The 22,647-nt window shown below is 43.6% G+C and overlaps 1 protein-coding gene across 1 annotated transcript in view; it reads left to right on the top strand.

Annotated features, from left to right (window-relative positions):
* The window catches only part of LOC143934479 (G protein-activated inward rectifier potassium channel 4-like), a 119,845-nt gene extending 104,779 nt beyond the window's left edge, over nucleotides 1–15,066 (top strand). The window contains exon 4 of the mRNA XM_077458137.1: nucleotides 14,464–15,066. Within this exon, the coding sequence (XP_077314263.1) occupies nucleotides 14,464–14,822 (359 nt within the window). The 3' untranslated portion in view covers nucleotides 14,823–15,066. The remainder of the gene's footprint in view (nucleotides 1–14,463) is intronic.
* Nucleotides 15,067–22,647: the final 7,581 nt, after the last annotated feature.

Raw genomic sequence — 22,647 nt, 5'->3', positions numbered from 1 at the left:
ACAGGAAGCTATTTTGTATAGAGCGCTTACCATTCATGTCCTATCCAGTGAAGCTGAGGCTGCAGAGAAAGGGACTGAGGAATCTGAGGAACTGTAAAAAAACATTAAAAAAATAAATAACCACTTCCAGCCCAAGGCCATCTATGACATCCTTGACTTTCAGTGGGAATATCTGAATGATGTCTGCACCTACAGGCATCATTCAGATATCCTCTTTTTCAACCGGCGATTCTGTGCACCATAGCAGCAGTTCAGCCACTAGATCATTCTTACAGGCAACTGGAGGAGACATCTTCTCCAGGAGAAAGAATCAGCCGCTGCCGGATGACGATCATAGAGATTTCCGGTAACCAGATGGTCATCAGTCATGGCTAGAACCTTCGGAGGTCCGGGCGCGATGTTACGATGTCACATCCAGGTCGCGTTTGTAAACAAAGCTGCGATCGTGGCTGGAAAGCATGGGATCATTATTATTTTTTTTCTGATCTCATGCTTTCCAGCCTGGAGGTGAGATGTGGGGGTCTTATAAAGTGTCTTATAAAGAGGACCTTTCACACATCATTCCTATTACAAGGGATGTTTACATTCCTGGTAATAGGAATAAATGAGATTAAAAAAAAAATAATTCAAAGAAAATGTGTAAAAATAAAAAAAATAAAGTAAAATAAGCAATAATTAGAAAAAAAAATGAAAGCGCACTTGTCCCCGGTAGCTCACGCACGGAAGCGAACGCACAAGTAAGTCCCACCCACATATGTAAACGCAGTTCAAACCACACATGTGAGGTATCGCGACGTGCGTGATGCCACGTACACACAATTGGAAATTCAGCCAGCAAACGACCGATGAGAGCTTTTCATCGAAAAATGCGATCATGTGTAGGTTGCATCGGACTTCTGCTGGTGGAATTTCGGCCGGCAAAAGATTGAGAGCATGTTCTCAATTTTTCCAACGTAAAAAGCTTCTATCAGAAATTCCGATTGTCTGTGGCAATTCCGACGTGCAAAATTCCGACACATGCTCGGAAACAAGTCGACGCATGCTCGAGAGCATTGAACTTCATTTTCACAGAACCCCCCTTCACATCAGAGTCCCCTACAGAAGTCCCCTTCACATCAGAGTCCCCTACAGAGGCCCCCTTCACATCAGTCTCCATCAGAAGCCCCCTTCACATCAGAGTCCCCTACAGAAGCCCCCTTCACATCAGAGTCCCCTACAGAGGCCCCCTTCACATCAGTCTCCATCAGAAGCCCCCTTCACATCAGAATCCCCTACAGAAGCCCCCTTCACATCAGTCCCCACCAGCAGCCCCTTCACATCAGAGTCCCCATCAGAAGCCCCCTTCAAATCAGAGTCCCCACCAGCAGCCCTCTTCACATCAGTCCCCATCGGAAGCCCCCTTCACATCAGAGTCCTCTACAGAAGCCCCCTTCACATCAGTCCCCATCAAAAGCCCCCTTCACATCAGACTCCCCTACAGAAGACCCTTCACATCAGAGTCCCCACCAGCAGCCCCCTTCACATCAGAGTCCCCACCAGATCAGTCCCCACCAGCAGCCCCTTCACATCAGAGTCCCCATCAGAAGACCCCTTCAAATCAGAGTCCCCACCAGCAGCCCTCTTCACATCAGTCCCCATCGGAAGCCCCTTTCACATCAGAGTCCTCTACAGAAGCCCCCTTCACATCAGTCCCCATCAGAAGCCCCCTTCACATCAGAATGTCTTCCTTCTCCTCCCCCTCCCACATGTACTCACAGTTATATATCGTGGTGCAGCCTCATTAGTGCCCATCAGTGCAGTTTATCAGTACCCATCATTGCCACCTCATCTGTGGCCATCAGTGCAGTCTATTAGTACCCATTAGTGCTGCCAATCAGTGTCCATCAGTGCTGCCTATCAATGCCCATAATTGCCGCCTATCAGTGTCCTTTAGTGCAGCCTATCAGTGCCACCAACAGTCCCATCAGTGACGCATATTAGTGCAAACCTCAACAGTGCCCACCAGTGCCACCTCATCAGTGCAGCCTATCAGTGTCAATCAGTTCAGGCTCATCAGCTCACATTAGTGAAGGAGAAAAATGACCTGTTTGCAAAGTTTTATAACAGAGACCGAAGAAAAACTTTCCCCAAAATTTTTGGTCTTTTTTTTGTTTGTTTGGCAAAAAAAAAAGAAAAAAAAATCTAGCTCTATTAGTATGAAATAAATTATAAAAATTTCATTTGGGTACAGTGTTGTATGACTGCGCAATTGTCATTTAAAGTGCGACAGCGCTGAAAGCTAATAGATTGGCCTGGGCAGGAAGGGGGTAAAAGTGCCCAGTAGGCAAGTGATTAAAGCGGAACTTCAGTCATGTTTTCTGCTTAAATCTTCTGCCCTTGTTGTTTTAACTTTGGATAGTAAAACATTTTTTGTTACTGCCAGTAAATACCTTATACAGCCCACTTCCTGTTTCTTGTCTGGTATAATGCCTAGGCTTATGACATCATACACAACTCTCTCTCTCTCTCTCTCACTCTGGTGAGAGTTTGCCAGGAGATGGGGGGGGGGGTCATAGGAGGGCCAATGAGAACTGCAGAGCTGGAGGTGTGTCTCCGTGTGTCTGTGTAAATCCAGGAAGTGAACAGGCAGCAGCTTCAGCTGCCCACAGTTAAAATGGCTGCAGACAGACTCAGTGGAGGGAGATTTCTGCAGCATATTTGGCAAGTACAGAATCACAGTATATATAAAATAATATGCAAAGTGTTTGGAGGGAAGCTTCAGAATGGCAAAGATGTTTTTATTACAAATTATGTGAGCAGACTGCAGTTCCTCTTTAAGTAAGAATACAGCTAATCTATAATATAAGCATTTAGAAGCATAAATCTATATCCTACCTTGAGTAGCAAAGTGGACTGATTAATACAGACTTTAGTAGCAAAGCAAAAGCATCTAGAAATCAAAAATGTGCTTTGAATTCTGTGTTTTTGTTAAATAACACATTTTGTAATTATTTTTTATTTGTAGCATTTTATAAAAAAAAAGTGACAGTTAATGGATGAGTATGTTATATATTATTATCTCTCAGACTAATGTCAGATGGTGTATAATGTATTGCATTTTTTGTCAAGTTTAGTGATACAAGCATACTCCGCTTTTAAGTACATGTAGCGCTGGCTCCTGACGAGCATGCTATGTATATGTTTTTCAAAGTTAATTCTCCTGAAACCACAGTTGGGTTTTGGGGCTAATTTTACTAAATGTATGGTTTCAGTACCAGTCTAGCTGGGTTGCACTGGGTTCTCATTGACCGCAGGTGTCGCTGTCACCGCAGGCAAGTGTGAGAACGCAGTCTAGCTGGGTGGATTGAATGCCACGTTTCTTTTGGAACCAGCCCAGTGGGAGTGTCTCCTGCTGTGCATTCTGGGAGGTGGTATTTAAGGTACTGACATCACGTGTTCCGTCCCTTCCGGTCCAGAGAATCTTTTCCGTCTGTTTGGTTCTGGTCCTGCTGGCCAGCCCCCATGGCCCTCCTGGCCTGGGGTGTTGAACCATGCAATTCCAAGTCTCGGGGCTTGTTGGAGAACATTTCTCAAGGTAGCATCCTCAATCTAGGCTTGTCTAGTGACAGTACCTGGTGGGAGAGTTGACTACAAATACCTACATACACATTTTTGGGAGTCCATTCTGACCTCTCTCCCGCTGTACACCGAAAACGAGTTGGTCTTAAAGAGGAAGTAAACCCTGATGAGTTTACTTCCTCTTTCATTCCCTGCAAAGGTAAAGCATAATGGACTACTATGCATCGCATAGTATCCCATTATGTGTCACTTACCTGACACAGGAGCCAGCGATGTCACCGCTGTCCCCTGTAGTCCGGCGCATCCATCTTCTCGGTGGGGTCTCGCAGCTCCGCCGCTGTCATTCGGCGAAGCCGCGATGACGTCACTCCCACGCATGCGCACAGGAGCCGCCACTCGCGGCATATCGCCGTTGACCGCGGCGCGCTCAGTGCCTGTCTTTCGGCAAATATCTCCTAAACCGTGTAGGTTTAGGAGATATTTCTTGGACCTACAGGTAAGCCTTAATCTAGGCTTACCTGTAGGTCAAAGTGTGTTGTAAGGGTTTACAACCACTTTAAAGGGGTTGTAAACCTTCAAGGTTTTTTGCCTCAATACATTCTATGCATTGAGGTGAAAAATCTCCTGTAATGCTGCAGCCCCCCGTTTTACTTACCTGTAACTTCTCTATCTCGTGCCGGGGACGACCACGCCAGCCAAAGCTCGTGTCTTGAGTCCTGATTGGATGGATTGATAGCAGCACAGTCATTGGCTCCTGCTGCTGTCAATCAAATGAAATATCCGGGGCGCCATTGGCCGATCAATACATTTGGCTTCTATGGACGCTGAATGAATGACTCGGAAGCGCGCCCGCAAGGTAACCCCCCGGAGAGTGCTTCTCCCAGGGGCTTTTCTAATGCAGGGAGGAGCCGCGAAAGCTGTAGAGAGACCCCAGAAGATGAGGTTGGGGGCCACTCTGTGCAAAACGAGCTGCACAGTGGAAGTAAGTATGATGCCGCGTACACACCACCGGACTTTCCGGCAGAAAAGGTCAGACGGTCTTCCCAACGGACTTTCGATGGAGTTACGACGGACTTCTGAACGAACTTGCCCACACACAAATGGACTAAAGACCGTTCAAAAGTCCGTTCATTTTGAACGTGATGACGTACGATGGGACTAGTTTTTTTAAATTTTTAAGTTTTTAAATTTTTTATTAATTTTAATTAATTTTAATTTAATTAATTTAATTAAATTTAATTAAATTGAATTAATTTAATTTTAATTTTAAATTTTAATTTTAAATTTTTTAGTTTTTTTTATTAGTTTTTTTAAAGACAAATGATTCCGTCAGACCTAGTCCGGTCATGTGTACGTGGCATTACATGTTTGTTATTTTAAAAAAAAGAACCTTTAATGTCACTTTATCTAGCTACATTTTGGTAAGATACTGTTGTTCTTTTATCTTGAATTTGGTGCAGGTGTTGCACCATGATGTAGACACTAAGGGCAGCGGGAGCCGTGTGCTCCTGCTATTGTCAGTCAATCTACTGTGGGGAGGGAGTGGGGGCACGGCTTACCAGCACTGTGTGTGTCTAGGGACGCATACAGCCCAACCCTGGAACATGTGCACATGGATGCTTCCTTAGCAAGGGGGCACCTGGAAAAGTCATAGAGTCAGCGGTGGACCATCAAATAGGTAAGGGACAGCTCTGTACAATACAGTATCATTGCACAGAGCAGGTTAGTTTAGCATCTTTTTTTATTTTGATATCAAAAGTACTCTTTGGTATCGCCTTAATTCAACAGAAAGATCACCTTGACTGCCTGGCACACAATGGTTTTAAATCTGTGTAGAACTAAATGATGGGAATATATATCTATATATATATTTATCTATCTCTCTATCTCTATCTCTCTCTCTCTCTCTCTCTCTCTCTCTCTCTCTCTCTCTATCTCTCTCTCTCTCTCTCTCTCTCTCTCTCTCTCTCTCTCTCTCTCTCTCTCTCTCTCTCTCTCTCTCTCTCTCTCTATATATATATATATATATATATACAGGGCTGGTGCAAGGATTTTTGACACCCTAGGCGAAACCTCATTTTGCGGCCCCCATTGGCCCCACCCCTGACTCCACCCACTTTATCCTGTCCATGTGACAGGAGGCGGCGCTATACAGGTAGCATAGACTTGGCTTCCTCTAGCGCTGGCTCCAGTGCTGCGCTGCGTCTCTAATTACACTACCAGCCAGACGGAGCAGCTGCCTGAGACTGAGTTAGTTACATGCTGCAGCCCATGCAGACGCGGGGGGAAATCAGCGGCCAGGCGCCCCTAGGCAGCACTGCGCCCTAGGCGGCTGCCTAGTTTGCCTAGTGGTAGCACTGGCCCTGTATATATGTATATATATATATATATATATATATATATATATATATATATATATATATACATACATACATACATACATATATATATATAAACACACAGTTGTGCTCATAAGTTTACATACCCTGGCAGAATTTATGATTTCTTGACCATTTTTCAGAGAATATGAATCGCAACACAAAAATGTTTCTTTCACTCATGGTTGATGAGTGGCTGAAGCCATTTATTATCAGTCAATTGTGTTTACTCTTTTTAAATCATAATGCTGGAGAATATAGTGCTTCTGGAAACTGGACTGCAGAGCTTACACTCTAACGGTTTACAAGTACAAGTCCCTCCTCTCCTCCCCAATTGGTTGGACGGCTGCTTCCCTTCCCTGTGTTATCTGAGCTGCATTGAGCAGATTTTACACTATAGAAGCCTTTATTTCTTTATGGGGATCGTGTGGCAATATGTACCTTTGAGTGGTGTTATCCAGGAAGACGATGAGACCATTGCAGAGTTTACCAAAGGTCCGGGCTGGGTATTAAGCCGAAAGTGCTTGTGATCTCCCGTTCATTGGCTCCCGCTGCATTGGAAGTCAGTAATTGGCAGTGTATGTGTGGTGGTGGAAGTCATCTCTCTCCTATCACAGTCTTTGGGTGCATCGTTTGTCAGCTTTTATTTGATGGACTTTATTTTGGTTATTCATTTTTTGAAAAAATGTCTACATTTATTTGTTAATGATTCAGGAGTCTAGGGCAACTTAATTATTGATAGGTGTTTTGTTTGTATCTCACAAGAAGTTGCAGCTTGGTTTCACATTTTTTACTTGATTTTTGATAGCAGTAATTTTAATTTGCTATTCACCAAAATGACAACAGAAACTACCCAAATGACCCTGATCAAAAGTTTACATACCCCAGTTCTTAATACCGTGTATTGCCCACTTTAACATCAGTGAAAGCTTGAAGTCTTTTGTGGTATTTGTGGATGAGGCCCTTTATCTTCTCAGATGGTAAAGCTGCCCATTCTTCTTGGCAAAAAGCCTCCAGTTCCTGTAAATTCTTGGGCTGTCTTGCATGGACGGCACTTTTGAGATCTCCCCAGAGGGGCTCAATGATATTGAGTTCAGGAGACTGAGATGGCCACTCCAGAACCTTCATTTTATTCTGCTGTAGCCAATGACAGGTCAACTTGACCTTGTGTTTTGGATCATTGTCATGTTGGAATTTCCAAATACATCCCATGAGCAGCTTCCTGACTGATGAATGCAAATCTTCCTCCAGTATTTTTTGATAACATACTGCATTCATCTTGCCATCAAATTTCCTGTGTCTTTGTAGCTCACACATCCCCAAAACATCAGCGATCCACCTCCATGTTTCACAGTAGGAATGGTGTAACTTTCATCATAGCCCTTGTTGACTCCTCTCTCAATGAAGTGTTTATGGTTGTGGCCAAAAAGCAAAATTTTGGTCTCCTCACGCCAAATGACTTTGTGCCAGAAGGTTTGAGGCTTTTTTTTTATTGATTTATTTATTTTTAATCCTTTGCTTTAAAAAAAAAAAATTGTTTACTTTCATCATGATGTCGCTCCAGTCTTCCAAGGCCATAGAGGCAATCAGAGACAACCTAGTCTCTCATTGTCTCTTTGACCAGCCGGCCACACAGTCAGATCAATTCTTGGGAGCGCCAGTGAAAACGATAAGCCTGAGAAGTACCAGCGAGCGACGGAAGGGGGGCACCCCCTCCTGCCACTCTTGAACATGATCTAGTGGATAATGAGCCACTTGGATCGCTTTCATGAGAAAGCCACCTGCTGGCTGAAAACAAAAAAAAAATACCAGGGTTATGGCTGATAACTTCAGCCATAACCTCAGTAAACCACTTGTAAAAAAAGTTTACTTCTGCCCTAGACCGGAAGTGACATCATGACGTCACTGCGGTCCTCCAAGACCAACGTATATATACATATTGCATGATTTTACTGCTTCTTCAGTTTAACTGTCCAGCATTCAGCAAACGTTGAAATATCGGTTATGACTGGACTGATCATTTAATGCTTCAACTTTCTAATGTCATAAATGGTAAAACCCTCCTTTATCACTGTTTTACAGCAGCCATGTCTTCAATCAGGACAAAAGAGTGTAACTGCATGCGCATTATGTGCTATATCAAATACCGTATTTATCGGCGTATAACATGTGTCGGTGTATAACACGCACCCCAAGTTTAGAAGGGAAGTTTAAGGTAAAAAAACTTTTAGGAGGAAAGTTTAAGGAAAAAAAACTTTCATTTTAAATACCCATCAATGCAGCCTTATCAGTGTCCATCTGCAGCCTTGCCCATCATTGCAGAATAATCAGTGTCCATCTGCAGCCTTGCCCAACAATGTCCATCTGCAATGTGAAAAGCAGTGCAGCGCTTGATATGTATAAATGTAACATGTGACTGAATACAATAAAGCAATAAATCAGGAAAAAACTTCAAAACTAGTGTTTCCAAAAATTTGAACATCAATAATAAAGAATGTAAATGTGTATACTGTGCAATGAACAGAGAAATAATAAATTGAAATTGGTTATTAAACCAAAAAAATTTATCAAAATTAGTGAAAAAGCAAATAGTTGTTTAAACTACAACTTGTTGCTATGAGGCACAAAGTTATGATTAAGTGAAACAAATAACAAAAATAAAAAACAAATCAAAACAAGTCCCATGCCTTGGATGAGTGAAGTGTTTTACAAGGCCCCATACACGTGAAGATAAAAGTTCATTAAGTGAAACGTAAGAAAATAAAACGTTAAAGTTGATCCCAGGTATCACTGGTGCAGGTGCTTGACCACGTAAATTCTTTCACTAAGCAACTTAAGTAAGTAGTAAAGGCTTACCAGAGCAACCATTAGTGTGCGCAGATACGAACTCCCAAACGATTAGGATCGGACACGATCGCTCCTCCGACACTCCTCATATAAATGGATGATTCGAATCGCCTTTGGGGGCGGGAAGGTGAAACCTGACCCACACCTTCGGATGTTCCTTGAACGTCGTCCGTTCCGGTCAGTTCGAAAATTTCAAGTTGGCGTGTCACCGAATGGATGAAAAATGAAAACTGTACCTCAGACTTTATCACACGATTGGGCGTTTTTTCCTTTTTCATCCATTCGGTGACACGCCAACTTGAAATTTTCGAACTGACCGGAACGGACGACGTTCAAGGAACATCCGAAGGTGTGGGTCAGGTTTCACCTTCCCGCCCCCAAAGGCGATTCGAATCATCCATTTATATGAGGAGTGTCGGAGGAGCGATCGTGTCCGATCCTAATCGTTTGGGAGTTCGTATCTGCGCACACTAATGGTTGCTCTGGTAAGCCTTTACTACTTACTTAAGTTGCTTAGTGAAAGAATATACGTGGTCAAGCACCTGCACCAGTGATACCTGGGATCAACTTTAACGTTTTATTTTCTTACGTTTCACTTAATGAACTTTTATCTTCACGTGTATGGGGCCTTGTAAAACACTTCACTCATCCAAGGCATGGGACTTGTTTTGATTTGTTTTTTATTTTTGTTATTTGTTTCACTTAATCATAACTTTGTGCCTCATAGCAACAAGTTGTAGTTTAAACAACTATTTGCTTTTTCACTAATTTTGATAAATTTTTTTGGTTTAATAACCAATTTCAATTTATTATTTCTCTGTTCATTGCACACTATACACATTTACATTCTTTATTATTGATGTTCAAATTTTTGGAAACACTAGTTTTGAAGTTTTTTCCTGATTTATTGCTTTATTGTATTCAGTCACATGTTACATTTATACATATCAAGCGCTGCACTGTTTTTCACATTTCTGTTATTTAGACCTAGTATCTGGTTTTTTGTGCTTAGCTGCTGTTTCTCTTAAATTGATTTCTTCCATATCAACTAATTTTTTACCAAGCGCAAGTTTTACATTTTGTTTTTGTTAATGTCCATCTGCAGCCTTGCCCAAAATTGTAGCATGATCGCTTTTAATTTGTAGACATGTGCAGAGTAAAATATTTCGTTTCGGAATTTCGTTTTCGTCTGAAAACTTAATTTATTTAGTTACTCCCGAAATTCGTTTTTATTTATTTCGTTTTTCGTTCAAAAATTGCATTCGTCCAAAAATCCACATGAATTACGGTCGAATCTGTCTTGGAAGGCTTATGGTGTCTGTCGAATGTATAAAGAAGATTCGACGGAGCTAACTATATAGCATACTTTAGAACTCTATTAAAGTCTATGGGACTCCAACGTTCAAAATCTAAAGTGCTAATTTTAAAGGCTAATTTGCAAGTTACTGTCCTAAAAAGTGTTTGGGGACCCGGGTCCTGCCCCAGGGGACATGTATCAATGCAAAAAAAAGTTTTAAAAACGGCCGTTTTTTCGGGAGCAGTGATTTTAATAATGATTAAAGTGAAACAATAAAAGTGTAATATTCCTTTAAATTTCGTAGGGGGGGGTTGTCTATAGTATGCCTGTGAAGGGGCGCATGTTTCCCGTGCTTAGAACTGTCCCTGCACAAAGTGTCATTTATGCAGGAAAAAAAGTCCTTTAAAATCACTCGCAGCTATAATGAATTGTCGGCTCCCGTAATACAGAGAACACTCATTGAAAGTCATTGATAAATAAATAAATAAATAAATAAAAAAGCGTGGGGGTCCCCCAAATTCAATTACCAGGCCCTTCAGGTCTGGTATGGATATTAAGGGGAACCCCGCGTCAAATTAAAAAAAAAATTGACGTGGGGTTCCCCCTAAAAATCCATACCAGACCCTTTATCCGAGCACGCAACCTGGCAGGCCGCAGGAAAAGAGGGGGGGACGAGAGAGCGGCCCCCCCTCCCTCCTGAACCGTACCAGGCCACATGCCCTCAACATTGGGAGGATGCTTTGGGGGTCCGTGACCCCTCAAAGCACCTTGTCCCCATGTTGATGAAGACAAGGGCCTCATCCCCACAACCCTGGCCGGTGGTTGTGGAGGTCTGCGGGCGGGGGGCTTATCAGAATCTGGAAGCCCCCTTTAACAAGGGGACCCCCAGATCCCGGCCCCCCCCCTGTTTGAAATGGTAAGGGGGTACAAAAGTACCCCTACCATTTCACAAAGAAAGTGTAAAAAATGTTTAAATAAAACAAACACACTTTTTAAAAATTCCTTTATTAAAAATAAAAAAAAGATTCCAGCGGCGGTAATCCACTCTTGCTATCCAGCGACGGACGGTCATCTCTCCAGCGATGTCTAATGTCATCCAGCGCAGCGCAGCATCCTTCTTCTGTCTCCTCCACGGAGACACTGCAGGCATTCCGGCGGATGACGTTTCTTATATACGGAGGGCGGGGCCACCCGTCACCTGACCCCACCCCCCTCTGACGCAAGGGGAAACCCGGGGTTCCCCGTGACGTATGGGTGACCCCGCCCCCCTCTGATGTAACGGAAACCTGCCTGTGTTACATCAGAGGGGTGCGGGTCACCCCTACGTCACAGGGAACCCCGGGTTTCCCCTTGCGTCAGAGGGGGGCGGGGTCAGGTGACGGGTGGCCCCGCCCTCCGTATATAAGAAACGTCATCCGCCGGAATCCTTGCAGTGTCTCCTCCACGGAGACAGAAGGACGGAGGATTCGCTGCGCTGGATGACATGAGACATTGCTGGAGAGATGATCGTCCGTCGCTGGATAGCAAGAGTGGATTACCGCCGCTGGAATCTTTTTTTTATTTTTTTATTTTTAATAAAGGAATTTTTAAAAAGTGTGTTTGTTTTATTTAAAAAATGTTTACACTTTCTTTGTGAAATGGTAGGGGTACTTTTGTACCCCCTTACCATTTCAAACAGGGGGGGGGGCGGGATCTGGGGGTCCCCTTGTTAAAGGGGGCTTCCAGATTCTGATAAGCCCCCCGCCCGCAGACCTCCACAACCACCGCCAGGGTTGTGGGGATGAGGCCCTTGTCCTCATCAACATGGGGACAAGGTGCTTTGAGGGGTCACGGACCCCCAAAGCATCCTCCCAATGTTGAGGGCATGTGGCCTGGTACGGTTCAGGAGGGAGGGGGGGCCACTCTCTCGTTCCCCCTCTTTTCCTGCGGCCTGCCAGGTTGCATGCTCGGATAAAGGGTCTGGTATGGATTTTTAGGGGGACCCCCACGTCAATTTTTTCTTAAATTTGAGGCAGGGTTCCCCTTAATATCCATACCAGACCTGAAGGGTCTGGTTATGGATATTTAGGGGGAACCCCACGTCAAATTTTTTCTTAAATTTGAGGCAGGGTTCTCCTTAATATCCATACCAGACCTGAAGGGCCTGGTAATTGAATTTGGGGGACCCCCACGCTTTTTTTTTTATTTATTTATTTATTTATCAATGACTTTCAATGAGTGTTCTCTGTATTACGGGAGCCGACAATTCATAATAGCTGCGAGTGATTTTAAAGGACTTTTTTTCCTGCATAAATGACACTTTGTGCAGGGACAATTCTAAGCACGGGAAACATGCGCCCCTTCACAGGCATAGTATAGACAACCCCCCCCTATGAAATTTAAAGGAATATTACACTTTTATTGTTTCACTTTAATCATTATTAAAATCACTGCTCCCGAAAAAACGGCCGTTTTTAAAACTTTTTTTTGCATTGATCCATGTCCCCTGGGGCAGGACCCGGGTCCCCAAACACTTTTTAGGACAGTAACTTGCAGAATCTTTTCTCTCTGTCAAATCTTTTTTCTCTGTCGAATATTTTCTCTATATAATCTTGGACTAATAGAGGTAAGGTTAGGCACATTCGACCACAGGTTCTATAGACACAGATTGTTGTCAGAGTCATGTCGAATCTCCTATTCTATATCGAACTGTTGTAACAATGAAAACGAAAATAAAGCATTTATTTATGTCGGATCTTTCGTTTTTCGGATTTTGTGCTTTCGTTATCGTTTGTCAAAACGAAAATAGCTGAAATTCGGACGAAAATGCATTCGGACGAAAACGAATGCACATGTCTATTAATTTGTTACTGGTACTCAATTTCTCGCAGTCTTGCCCAGTCCCATTACTTGGCCTGGCTCCTATACTGGACACAACACCGATCCAGTAACGGGACGTAAATGCTAGGAGGTGAGACTGGGCGTGACTGCGAGCGGAGCGGAGCCTAGCCGAGTACACAGTACACTCAGCTCTGTCTATTTCAGTGGCGTTCGTTCCCTCCTTCCCCTCCGAGGCAGCGGTTCGGTGTATGACACGCACCCACGATTTCCCCCTGAATTTAAGGGGAAAAAAGTGTGTGTCATACGCCAATAAATACAGTATGTACTGTATATAACACATGCACTAGCAAGTACATACTGTCATAGAAAGTGAATTTCGTGGACTGAACCACTCTTCCTAGACCCTCCCACCATACACCCCCCCATCCCAGCTGTACACTTACCTTAATATGACAGCCATAGCCTGCCCATGCTGCAGCTGTGTTTATAGCATCCTTCTGCATTTATCTCTCAGTGCCTGTACAGTAAGCAGGCACAGAGTTGTAGATCTCCCGAGCATCTTCATTGGTTTAGCCCACTCACTGAAAGTGCACTTACACTATAAGCCCTTGTACACACGGTCGGAGATTCCGACGGGATGTGTCCTATCGGACCGTTTTGTCGGATATTCCGACTGTGTGTGGTCTCCATCGGACTATTTCCGTCGGAGTATCTGACGGACCAAGTTTTCCATCTTGTCCGTAAAATTTTCCGACAAAATGCTCCGATCATGTGTAGCCGACGGACTTAGCCCCTGTACACACGGTCAGACATTTCGACAACCAAATCCGTCGGATTTTGTCCGTCGGATCTTGTCCGAAACTGTTGCATACACACGGTCGGACAAAGTTGTCGAAAAATCCGATCTTTCAGAACGTGATGACGTAATTTCGTTACGACGGGACTACGTTCAGGCTAGTAGCCAATAGCTTTGATGTAGGAATTTGATCTGAGCATGCGTGGCACTTTGTCCGATCGAAATTCTCTACACATGATCGGAGTATGTCCTATCGGACCAGTTGGTCGGAAAATATTTCCAACACGTTGGAAAATTTGGTCCGACGGATATTCCGACGGAATCAGTCCGATGCATACCACACACAGTCGGATTATCTGACAACACGGTCCGATAGGACACATTCCGACGGATTCTCTGACCGTGTGTACAAGGGCAAAGTGCCACGCATGCTCAGATCAAATTCCTAGACCAAAGCTATTGGCTACTAACCTGAACGTAATCCCATCGTAACGAAATAACGTCATCACGTTATGTACAATCGGATTTTCCGACAACTTTGTCCGACCGTGTGTATGCAACAGTTTCGGACAAAATCCGTCGGACAAAATCCGTCGGACAAAATCCAACGGATTTGGTTGTCAGAATGTCCGACCGTGTGTACAAGGGCTAAAACAAATGGAGGGGTGTGGTAAAGCAACTCACCGTATAATTTACTAAATTATCTTTTTACTATTACGCTATTAGTGCCCCTTAATATAATATATCTCAATTCTCATCCCATACAGGAATGACATGTCAAGCCAAGACCTCCTACACAGAAGATGAAATTTTGTGGGGTCACCGCTTTGAGCCTTGTATGACTCTGGAGAAAGGAGCATTCCGCGTTGACTACTCTCATTTTAACAAGACATTTGATGTCCAGACACCCTGGGCGAGCGCAAAAGAGATGCAAGATATCAAAGAGAGCGAACAGAATGACAGATCGACTCTCAGCCTCTATTGGGACAATAATATGTTTCAGACAGTTCCCGAGGACCCAAATGCAGAAATGGAGAGCGCATCTCAGAATAACCAAGACGGGATGGACTTTCCCCGCTTTCCTGAAAGCACTCGAGATGTTGAAAGTAATGACCTTGATGTGTGATAGAATATTCTTTGTCTTTAGTTGCCAATGTGTAATGATTTACAACAGGGAGAAAGAAAACACTTAACAACGGAACATGTTTTCATCCTATAAAACGAACATGTTCTACAAGTCAAATGTAATTCACAGTAATTACTGTTCTGTACTGTAAATTCATTTTATAATTATGATTGCATCCAAGTGTCTTTTGCTACAATATCGATATGCAAATGCTTTATATTAAACATGAAAATGTTTTCATTCATGTAATTCCACCTAATTAATGCCAGAATTTGAATCCATATCTACTTTGTATCCCTCGACATTAATTCATTTATTCATGCCTTTTCACATTTCTTCTGCCATTTTTGTTTCTTACACTATCTGTGTTTTTACATTACACTAAACTTTATTTATTTGTGGCAATTAAACAAATTACAGGGGCAATGGAGAGAGGCAATCGCTATCCATGGCTGTCATTCTGATCCAATGGCTTTATACGTTTTTAGGTCAGCAACAGGAGCTGACGGTCCATAGAGGGGTGCAGGGGCCGCCTCCCCTATGTGGTTTGCATGCAGGGTGCCGGACTCATAGCTTGCTATGAGTTATTTTTTTTTTTTGCAAGCACATGATTAGGGCCTGAGGCTCTAATTGGCTTGAAAAGGGTTGGGCTCGGGGCGCACAACCCACCCACTTGAGGCACTAGCGAATCAATATTCGCTATAGGTTTCTGGCTCCTCCTTCCAGCCAATCAAGACCGGTTTGGTTGGGAGGAAAAGCCGGGGAAGCCGCTGTGGTGAATGCGGACCTCGCGGGATTGTTTGCTACCCCCCCAAAAAGTTTAGCACCAGTCGCCACTGGTCAGCAACTACCAACAGGCACACAGATTAAGAATTCTGACTTAACTCTGACTTTTTTGCTATGCATGTTTGTTCTAGCTGAATGTATCAGAGCATTTTTAGAAAGAGGGCAGTCAATATGCAGTCGCTTTATTTCTTTCAGTACAGGTTTCCTTTAAAGCAAACAGCTAAATGCAAAAATGAAATATATATAAGCCAGGATTTTTACATATCAATGGATTTGTATTTCTCTACATCCATTCCTGAAATTTATACAGCTCTGCCACACACACACACTGCCTTGTCTAGCAGGACAAGATATCTGATTTAATTCTTCCACAGTTTAGTATCACTTATGCCACGTACACACGATCAGCAAAAGACCGATGAAAGCTTTTCATCGGAAAATGCGACGGTGTGTACGCTCCATCGGAATTTAGCTGGCCGAATTCCCGCCAGTAAAAATTTGAGAGCATGTTCTCAATTTTTCTGACAGAAAAACTTTCTATCGCAAATTCCGATCGCGTGTATGCAATTCCGACGCGCAAAAACTCACACATGCCCAGATTCAACTACGAGACGGAAGCTATTGGCTACTGGGTAGTGAACTTCCTTTTTCTAGTCCCATCGTACGTGTTGTACATCACCGCGTTCTTGAAGGTCGGAATTTGGTGTGACCGTCTGTATGCAAGACAGCTTGAACGAAATCCTGTCGGAGTTCCGTCGGGAAAACCATCAGAGCCGTTTCTTACCAAGATTCCGATCGTGTGTACGCGGCATTACAGTTCTTGTCTCTCCCACAGTCTGTGACTGGACAGTGAAAGGAGAAGCAGCACACTGATGAGCTCATCTCTATGCCACTGCATGCATCAGCATTTAAAATAATAAATGATGTATTTATGAACACAAAAAACTGAATCCGTTTTTTTTTTAAATCTTTCTGGAGTTCAACTTTACAGAGGTGATAAAGCTCGCTTTGTGATTTTTACCTACAGGTAAGCTTATGATAAGGCTTAGATGTAGGTAAAGGGAATGTGCACCGTTTAGGAGATATTCACACTGGATGCAGCCAGTGACATCACCGGCCCATGCGATCTAAAGGTCCAGCATACCGCACCGGACCTTAAGAGTTTTGTGCCAGAAACGCAGCTTCGGCCACTCACAGCACTGGAACCCGTAAGAAAGACCGTGGGAAGCTGTCAGCCCTCTCAGCGGTGGCAGTGAGCTGCTGGAGGGCATCGCTCTAAGGTGATTGTTTCATAATGTGCTAGTATGTGATAAATACTAGCATATTATGCCATTGTCTTACAAGTTTTTTGTTTGTTTTTTTTAACTCTGCTGGGGTTTACTACCGCTTTAAAGAGAAACTTTCACCTTGTGTATTCAGGAGTTGGAGCTTACCTAGGTGGGTGAGGTCACTAACTGCCTGGGTAATCTCCGATTATGGTAATCCAGAGCACATGGGGAACTCACATACTTCTCATACCAGAAAGCTTCACTATGTTATAGCATAAAAGCAAGAGCTTAAACTGAATGGGGTAGTGGCAAAGGAGCGTTCATTGATGTATATAAATTACTTGAGGGTGGTGGAGGATTATTCCCATAAGGCCTTCATTTCCCATAATCTAACAATAATGTTTATATGGAACTAAGCATCTCCAGGGGTCAAGTCCTGGGGAAAAAATGTGGGAACTCCCACCCAAGTTCCACTCCCCCACCAAAAAAATAAATAAATGATACGCTCATATGCACGAACGCTTCAAAAGTGGTATTTTTCATCCAATTTTCGTATTGTGTGTATGAAGCTTAACTGTTAGTACATAAAAAAAAAAACAATCCTCAATAAACATAAATACGGTAATTCTCTGAATAATCAGCATTCATTCAATTGTGCTTCCATGCAAATGTGAACATCATGTTCTGATCTTTATTGGGGAATTTTATTTTGTATATAGAGTGTTTATGTGGTGAGTTTACACTTTTCATTGAACAGAGTTTGGATAACACAGGGTTAAACGGAAAGGTCATAAATGAACTGCACATTATCTGGAAAGAATGCTTGGGGAGATAGTAATGTGCTCCTGCTTAGGAGATGTATGTTAGCTTGGGGGGCTGCAAACTCTGCAGGGGCTCCAACACACACTCACTGCTATTCCAACCCTTCACATATTTCCACATAAACTTCCCTCCTGGCATTTAACTTTGCCAGGTATTATTGTGCTCAGCTTACCTCCCCAAACTGATGTTCCTCCCTCAGCTCACCTCTCTCCCTGCATGTCCTGTGAGCAGAATAGCTGTGCTCCTCCTCTGGGTTCTCTCATCATATGGCACTGAAGATCGAGGAGGGGGGATTCAGTGGGACACACAGAGCAAGTATGCAGGGGGGGGATGAGGAGACAGAAAATCAGGAGGGGCAGGCGGGGAGGAGCGCATCACGAGAGGTCTGACTAAATACAATCTCTTAGCAGCAGGGACCTGATCTACCGGTCAGCTAGCTGTGATTGACAGGTAGATCGAAGAGGAAGCTGTCATGGCGCACCCTACTGGCAATGCCTGAATGGTCAGTCCACCCCTGGTGTGCGGCACTTACTATTGCGAGCTGTGTCGGCGGCTGCTGGTGTAGCACCTGATACACAGCTCACATACTTCAAAGTCTTGCAGGACACGGCTGCTAACTGAGTTCCTGTTTTGGAAAAAGTACAGGAACTCCGTTCCCATGCGTTCCCGCGGGACTTGAGCCCTGAGCATCTCTATGTTTTAGTATAAGAAAAAAAAAAAATTGTCAATGGTGGAAGGCATATTTTTAATATTCTACAATGTTATTATTTTCCAGCACTGTCCAGTTTGCTTGAAGGGCCTATCTTGTATTTCTTATATAGTGGGCAGGACCCTAGTTTTAAATGGTAAGGTCAGAGGTATGTATGCTGTATTCTGCTGAGGTGTTGGCTGTGTTCATATCCCTAGTGATCCCAGTACAGGACATGGCCATGTGCTCTCTGTCAATATATTCAGGACAGATAAATTCAGGAGTTCTGATGCTTACCATGAATAGGTGGAAATCCCCAGCACTCAAGGAACTATCTGTAAATTTAAGAACACAAGCTGGACGGCTAAATAATGTTTAAATGCTGTAAATAAAAAAATGATCTATAAATCCTGAGAATAATGTATTTTATTGGAAAGGAATTCTGTAACAAAGAATTAAACTTCATTATACTAGATATGTTAAGTTAAAAAGATGGTGCAGCACCCCTTCTCTTGAGGTGGTGTGAAATGACCCCCCTAGGTAACAAGGCAAGCTAACATTTCAGTGGCAAGGTCTGGTCCTTGGTGTATGGTGGGAGAGAAAATAGGTTGGGTGCCAGATATTTTAATCTTTTTACATTTTATTGCTGAGCTCAAAACTAGGAGAGAGGGTTTAAGGATGCAGGATACCCCAGAAGTGTACAAATATGCATACAATGCATACTATGGGATGCTCCAGCAACATTAAGTAGTAACTTGAGGATACCTATCTTCCTCCTAAATATTCGGAACAGTCCATACAGCAGCAAACAATGGGCTGAACTACATAGGGACACCATGGGCAATGTCCACTTTTAGTGCCAGACATCGCATGTAATTCGCAGCACACTGCTGTTGACATTACATGCGATGTCTGTGCGGGTGCGATATCAGCCATACAGATAGTATGGCTGAAACACGCACAGGACCCTTTTTTCTGTTCGGACCAGAATTGTATCGCATGTGTGTTCACACATATGAGATCCGATTCATGTCCGAACTGTCAGTTCGCAATGCTATATGCGAGCTGAAATGGGGGTGTCGTTAACATATAATGACACTCCCCAGCAGTTCTCATATGGCAGTGTGAACTGCCGTGCCTGTCCGGTGCGATGCGGGAACCCGCAGTTGATTCGCAGGGTTCTCGCATCGCACTAATGTGAACCGGCACTTAAGCACAAGCTGACTCTGATGCAAGAGAGATAGCAACACACAGTCACTAGGATCTTACACACTAGATTACACTCACTAATATCCTTTGCTAATTGGATGCCTCTTTTCAAAAATTTCCAGACACCTCTCCCGTTAAAGAGGAAGTAAAGCATGGAAAAAAAAAATACACCCTGCAAGGCAAAGTCATAATGAGCTAGTATGCATAGCATAGCATAGCATACTAGCTCATTATGAATAACTACTTAAGATCGAAGCCCCTGAAGCGACCCTCGTCCACGTCCTCCTTCACTGCCATGATACCCAGAGTGACATCCGGGTATCATAGCTCCGGTGCTATGTACCATGTAGGTTAAAGAGATATTTCTTGCACCTACAGGTAAGCCTTAATCTAGGCTTACCTGTATGTTAAAGTGATCCCAGAGGGTTTACAACCACTTTAAACCCCTCAGACCAGATGCCAAAATTAAGTCCCTTAGTCAGCTCCAGTACAATTCAGCAGAATAAGCCTCCTAACTATTCATCTGGGACCTTGATGAGCAGCAGAAAAGCACAGCTGAATGGCCCAAAAGGGCTGGGATCTCTTTCTCCTGGACAACAAGTCCTCCCTGCTCCAGGCCTCAGACAATTTATGCTCACTCCCAGCTGCCACCTGGGCACCCTTACTCAGGGATTGGCCTGGACCACATAGTTACATAGTTGGTGAGGTTGAAAAAAGACACAAGTCCAACCTGTGTGTGTGCTTATATGTTAATAATACATTGGATACCCCTGTATGTTGTGGTTGTCAAGGTACCCATCTAATAGTTTTTTGAAGTTATCGATGCTCCCCGCTGATACCACTGCTTATGGAAGAGAATTCCACATCCTCACAGTAAAGGACCCTCTACACCAGGGATATGCAATTAGCGGACCTCCAGCTGTTGCAGAACTACAAGTCCCATGAGGCATAGCAAGACTCTGACAGCCGCAAGCATGACACCCAGAGGGAGAGGCATGATAGTTTCATAGTTAGTAAGGTTGAATAAAGACACCAGTCCATCCAGTTCAACCTGAGTGAGTGTCTACTCCTATCCCTGTACACTGCACACTCACATTGGTTCCTACCCTCAAAGAGCCCACAATCTAAGGTTCCCATTCATATACTAGGGCCAATTTTAGACAGAAGCCAATTAACCTGCCTGCATGTCTTTGGAGTGTGGGAGGAAACTGGAGTACCCAGAGGAAACCCACGCAGGCACCATAATGTCGTGGTTGGGATTCATGGTTGGGATTCGAACCAGCGACCCTTTTTACTGCTAGGTGAGAGTGCTAACCACTACACCACTGTGCCGCCCCATGATGGTACTTGTAGTTTTGCAACAACTGGAGGTCCACTAATTGCATATCCCTGCTCTGCGCAGTTTAAGGTTAAACTGTTACTTTTCTAATTTTAATGAAAGGTCACGTGTCTTTTTAAATTCCCTTTCAATTAAACATGTTTTCCCTGTGCTAGGGTCACCAGTATGGTATTTGTACATTGATATCATATCCCCTTTCAAGCATCTCCTCTCCAGAGATAATAAGTTCAATACTTGTAGTCTTTCGCCATAGCTGAGCTCCTCCAGTACCTTGAATAGCTTTTTTGCCCTTATCTGGACTCTCTCACATTCCTCCTGAGGACTGGTGCCCAGAACTGGATGGCATGCTCCTGGTGTGGCCGGACCAAAGTCTTGTAGAGTGGCAGATCTATCTCTACTCAATATGCCCCCTGACAATCTACTCGTAGTCAAAGAACATGCACAAAAAAACCCTAAAACCTGAATTAAGGACTTAACTGTACCACTTGGATCATGATAAGATATTGAATATTTATTGTACAAAATATAAAAGCATCTATGTACTGTGACATACTGAAGCAGAGCATGATCCCCTCCCTTCAGAGACTGGGCCGCAGGGCAGTATTCTAACATGATTACGACCCCAAACACACCTCCAAGATGACCACTGCCTTGCTAAAGAAGCTGAGGGTAAAGGTAATAGACTGACCAAGCATGTCTCCAGACCTAAACCCTATTGAGCATCTGAGGGGTATCCTGAAACGGAAGGTGGAGGAGTGCAAAGTCTCTAACATACGCCAGCTCTGTGATGTCATCATGGAGGAGGGGAAGAGGACTCCAGTGACAACCTGTGAAGCTCTGGTGAACTCCATGCCCAAGAGGATTAAGGCAGTGCTGGAAAATAATGGTGGCCACACAAAATATTGACACTTTGGGCCCAGTTGGACATTTTCACTTAGGGGTGTACTGACTTTTGTTGCCAGTGGTTTAGACATTAATGGCTGAGTGTTCAGCTATTTGAGGGGACAGCAAATTTACACTGTTATACAAGCTGTACACTCACCACTTTACATTGTAGCAAAGTGTCATTTCTTCTGTGTTGTCACATGAAAAGATATAATAAAATATTTATAAAAATGTAAGGGGTGTACTCACGTTTGTGAGATACTGTACATAAAGGCTATTGTATATACAGAGAGGCTGGGTATATACAGAGAGGCTAGAGTATATACAGAGAGGCTGGGTATACAGAGAGGCTAGAGTATATACAGAGAGGCTGGGTATACAGAGAGGCTGGGTATACAAAGAGGCTAGTTATACAGACAGGCTAGTGTATATACAGAGAGGCTTGGTGTATAGAGAGAATCTGGGTGTATACAGAGAGGCTGGGTATACCCAGAGAGGCTGGATGTATACATAGAGGCTGGCTGTATACAGAGAGGCTGGGTGTATACAGAGAGGCTGGGTATACACAGATAGTCTAGGTATACACATATAGTCTAGGTATACACAGATAGGCTGGGTATACACAGATAGGCTGTGTATACACAGATAGGCTGGATGTATACAGAGAGGCTGGGTATACACAGATAGGCTGGGTATGTACAGAGAGGCTGGGTATGTACAGAGAGGCTGGGTATGTACAGAGAGGCTGGATGTATACAGAGAGGCTGGGTGTATACAGTGAGGATGGGTGTATACAGAGAGGATGGGTGTATACAGAGAGGCTGAGTG

Source organism: Lithobates pipiens, unplaced genomic scaffold (genome assembly GCF_037356315.1).
Source record: "Lithobates pipiens isolate NorthernLeopardFrog02 unplaced genomic scaffold, aLitPip1_a1.2 Scaffold_27, whole genome shotgun sequence".
Classification (NCBI taxonomy): domain Eukaryota; kingdom Metazoa; phylum Chordata; class Amphibia; order Anura; family Ranidae; genus Lithobates; species Lithobates pipiens.
This window is presented reverse-complemented; position numbering and strand designations above follow the sequence as displayed.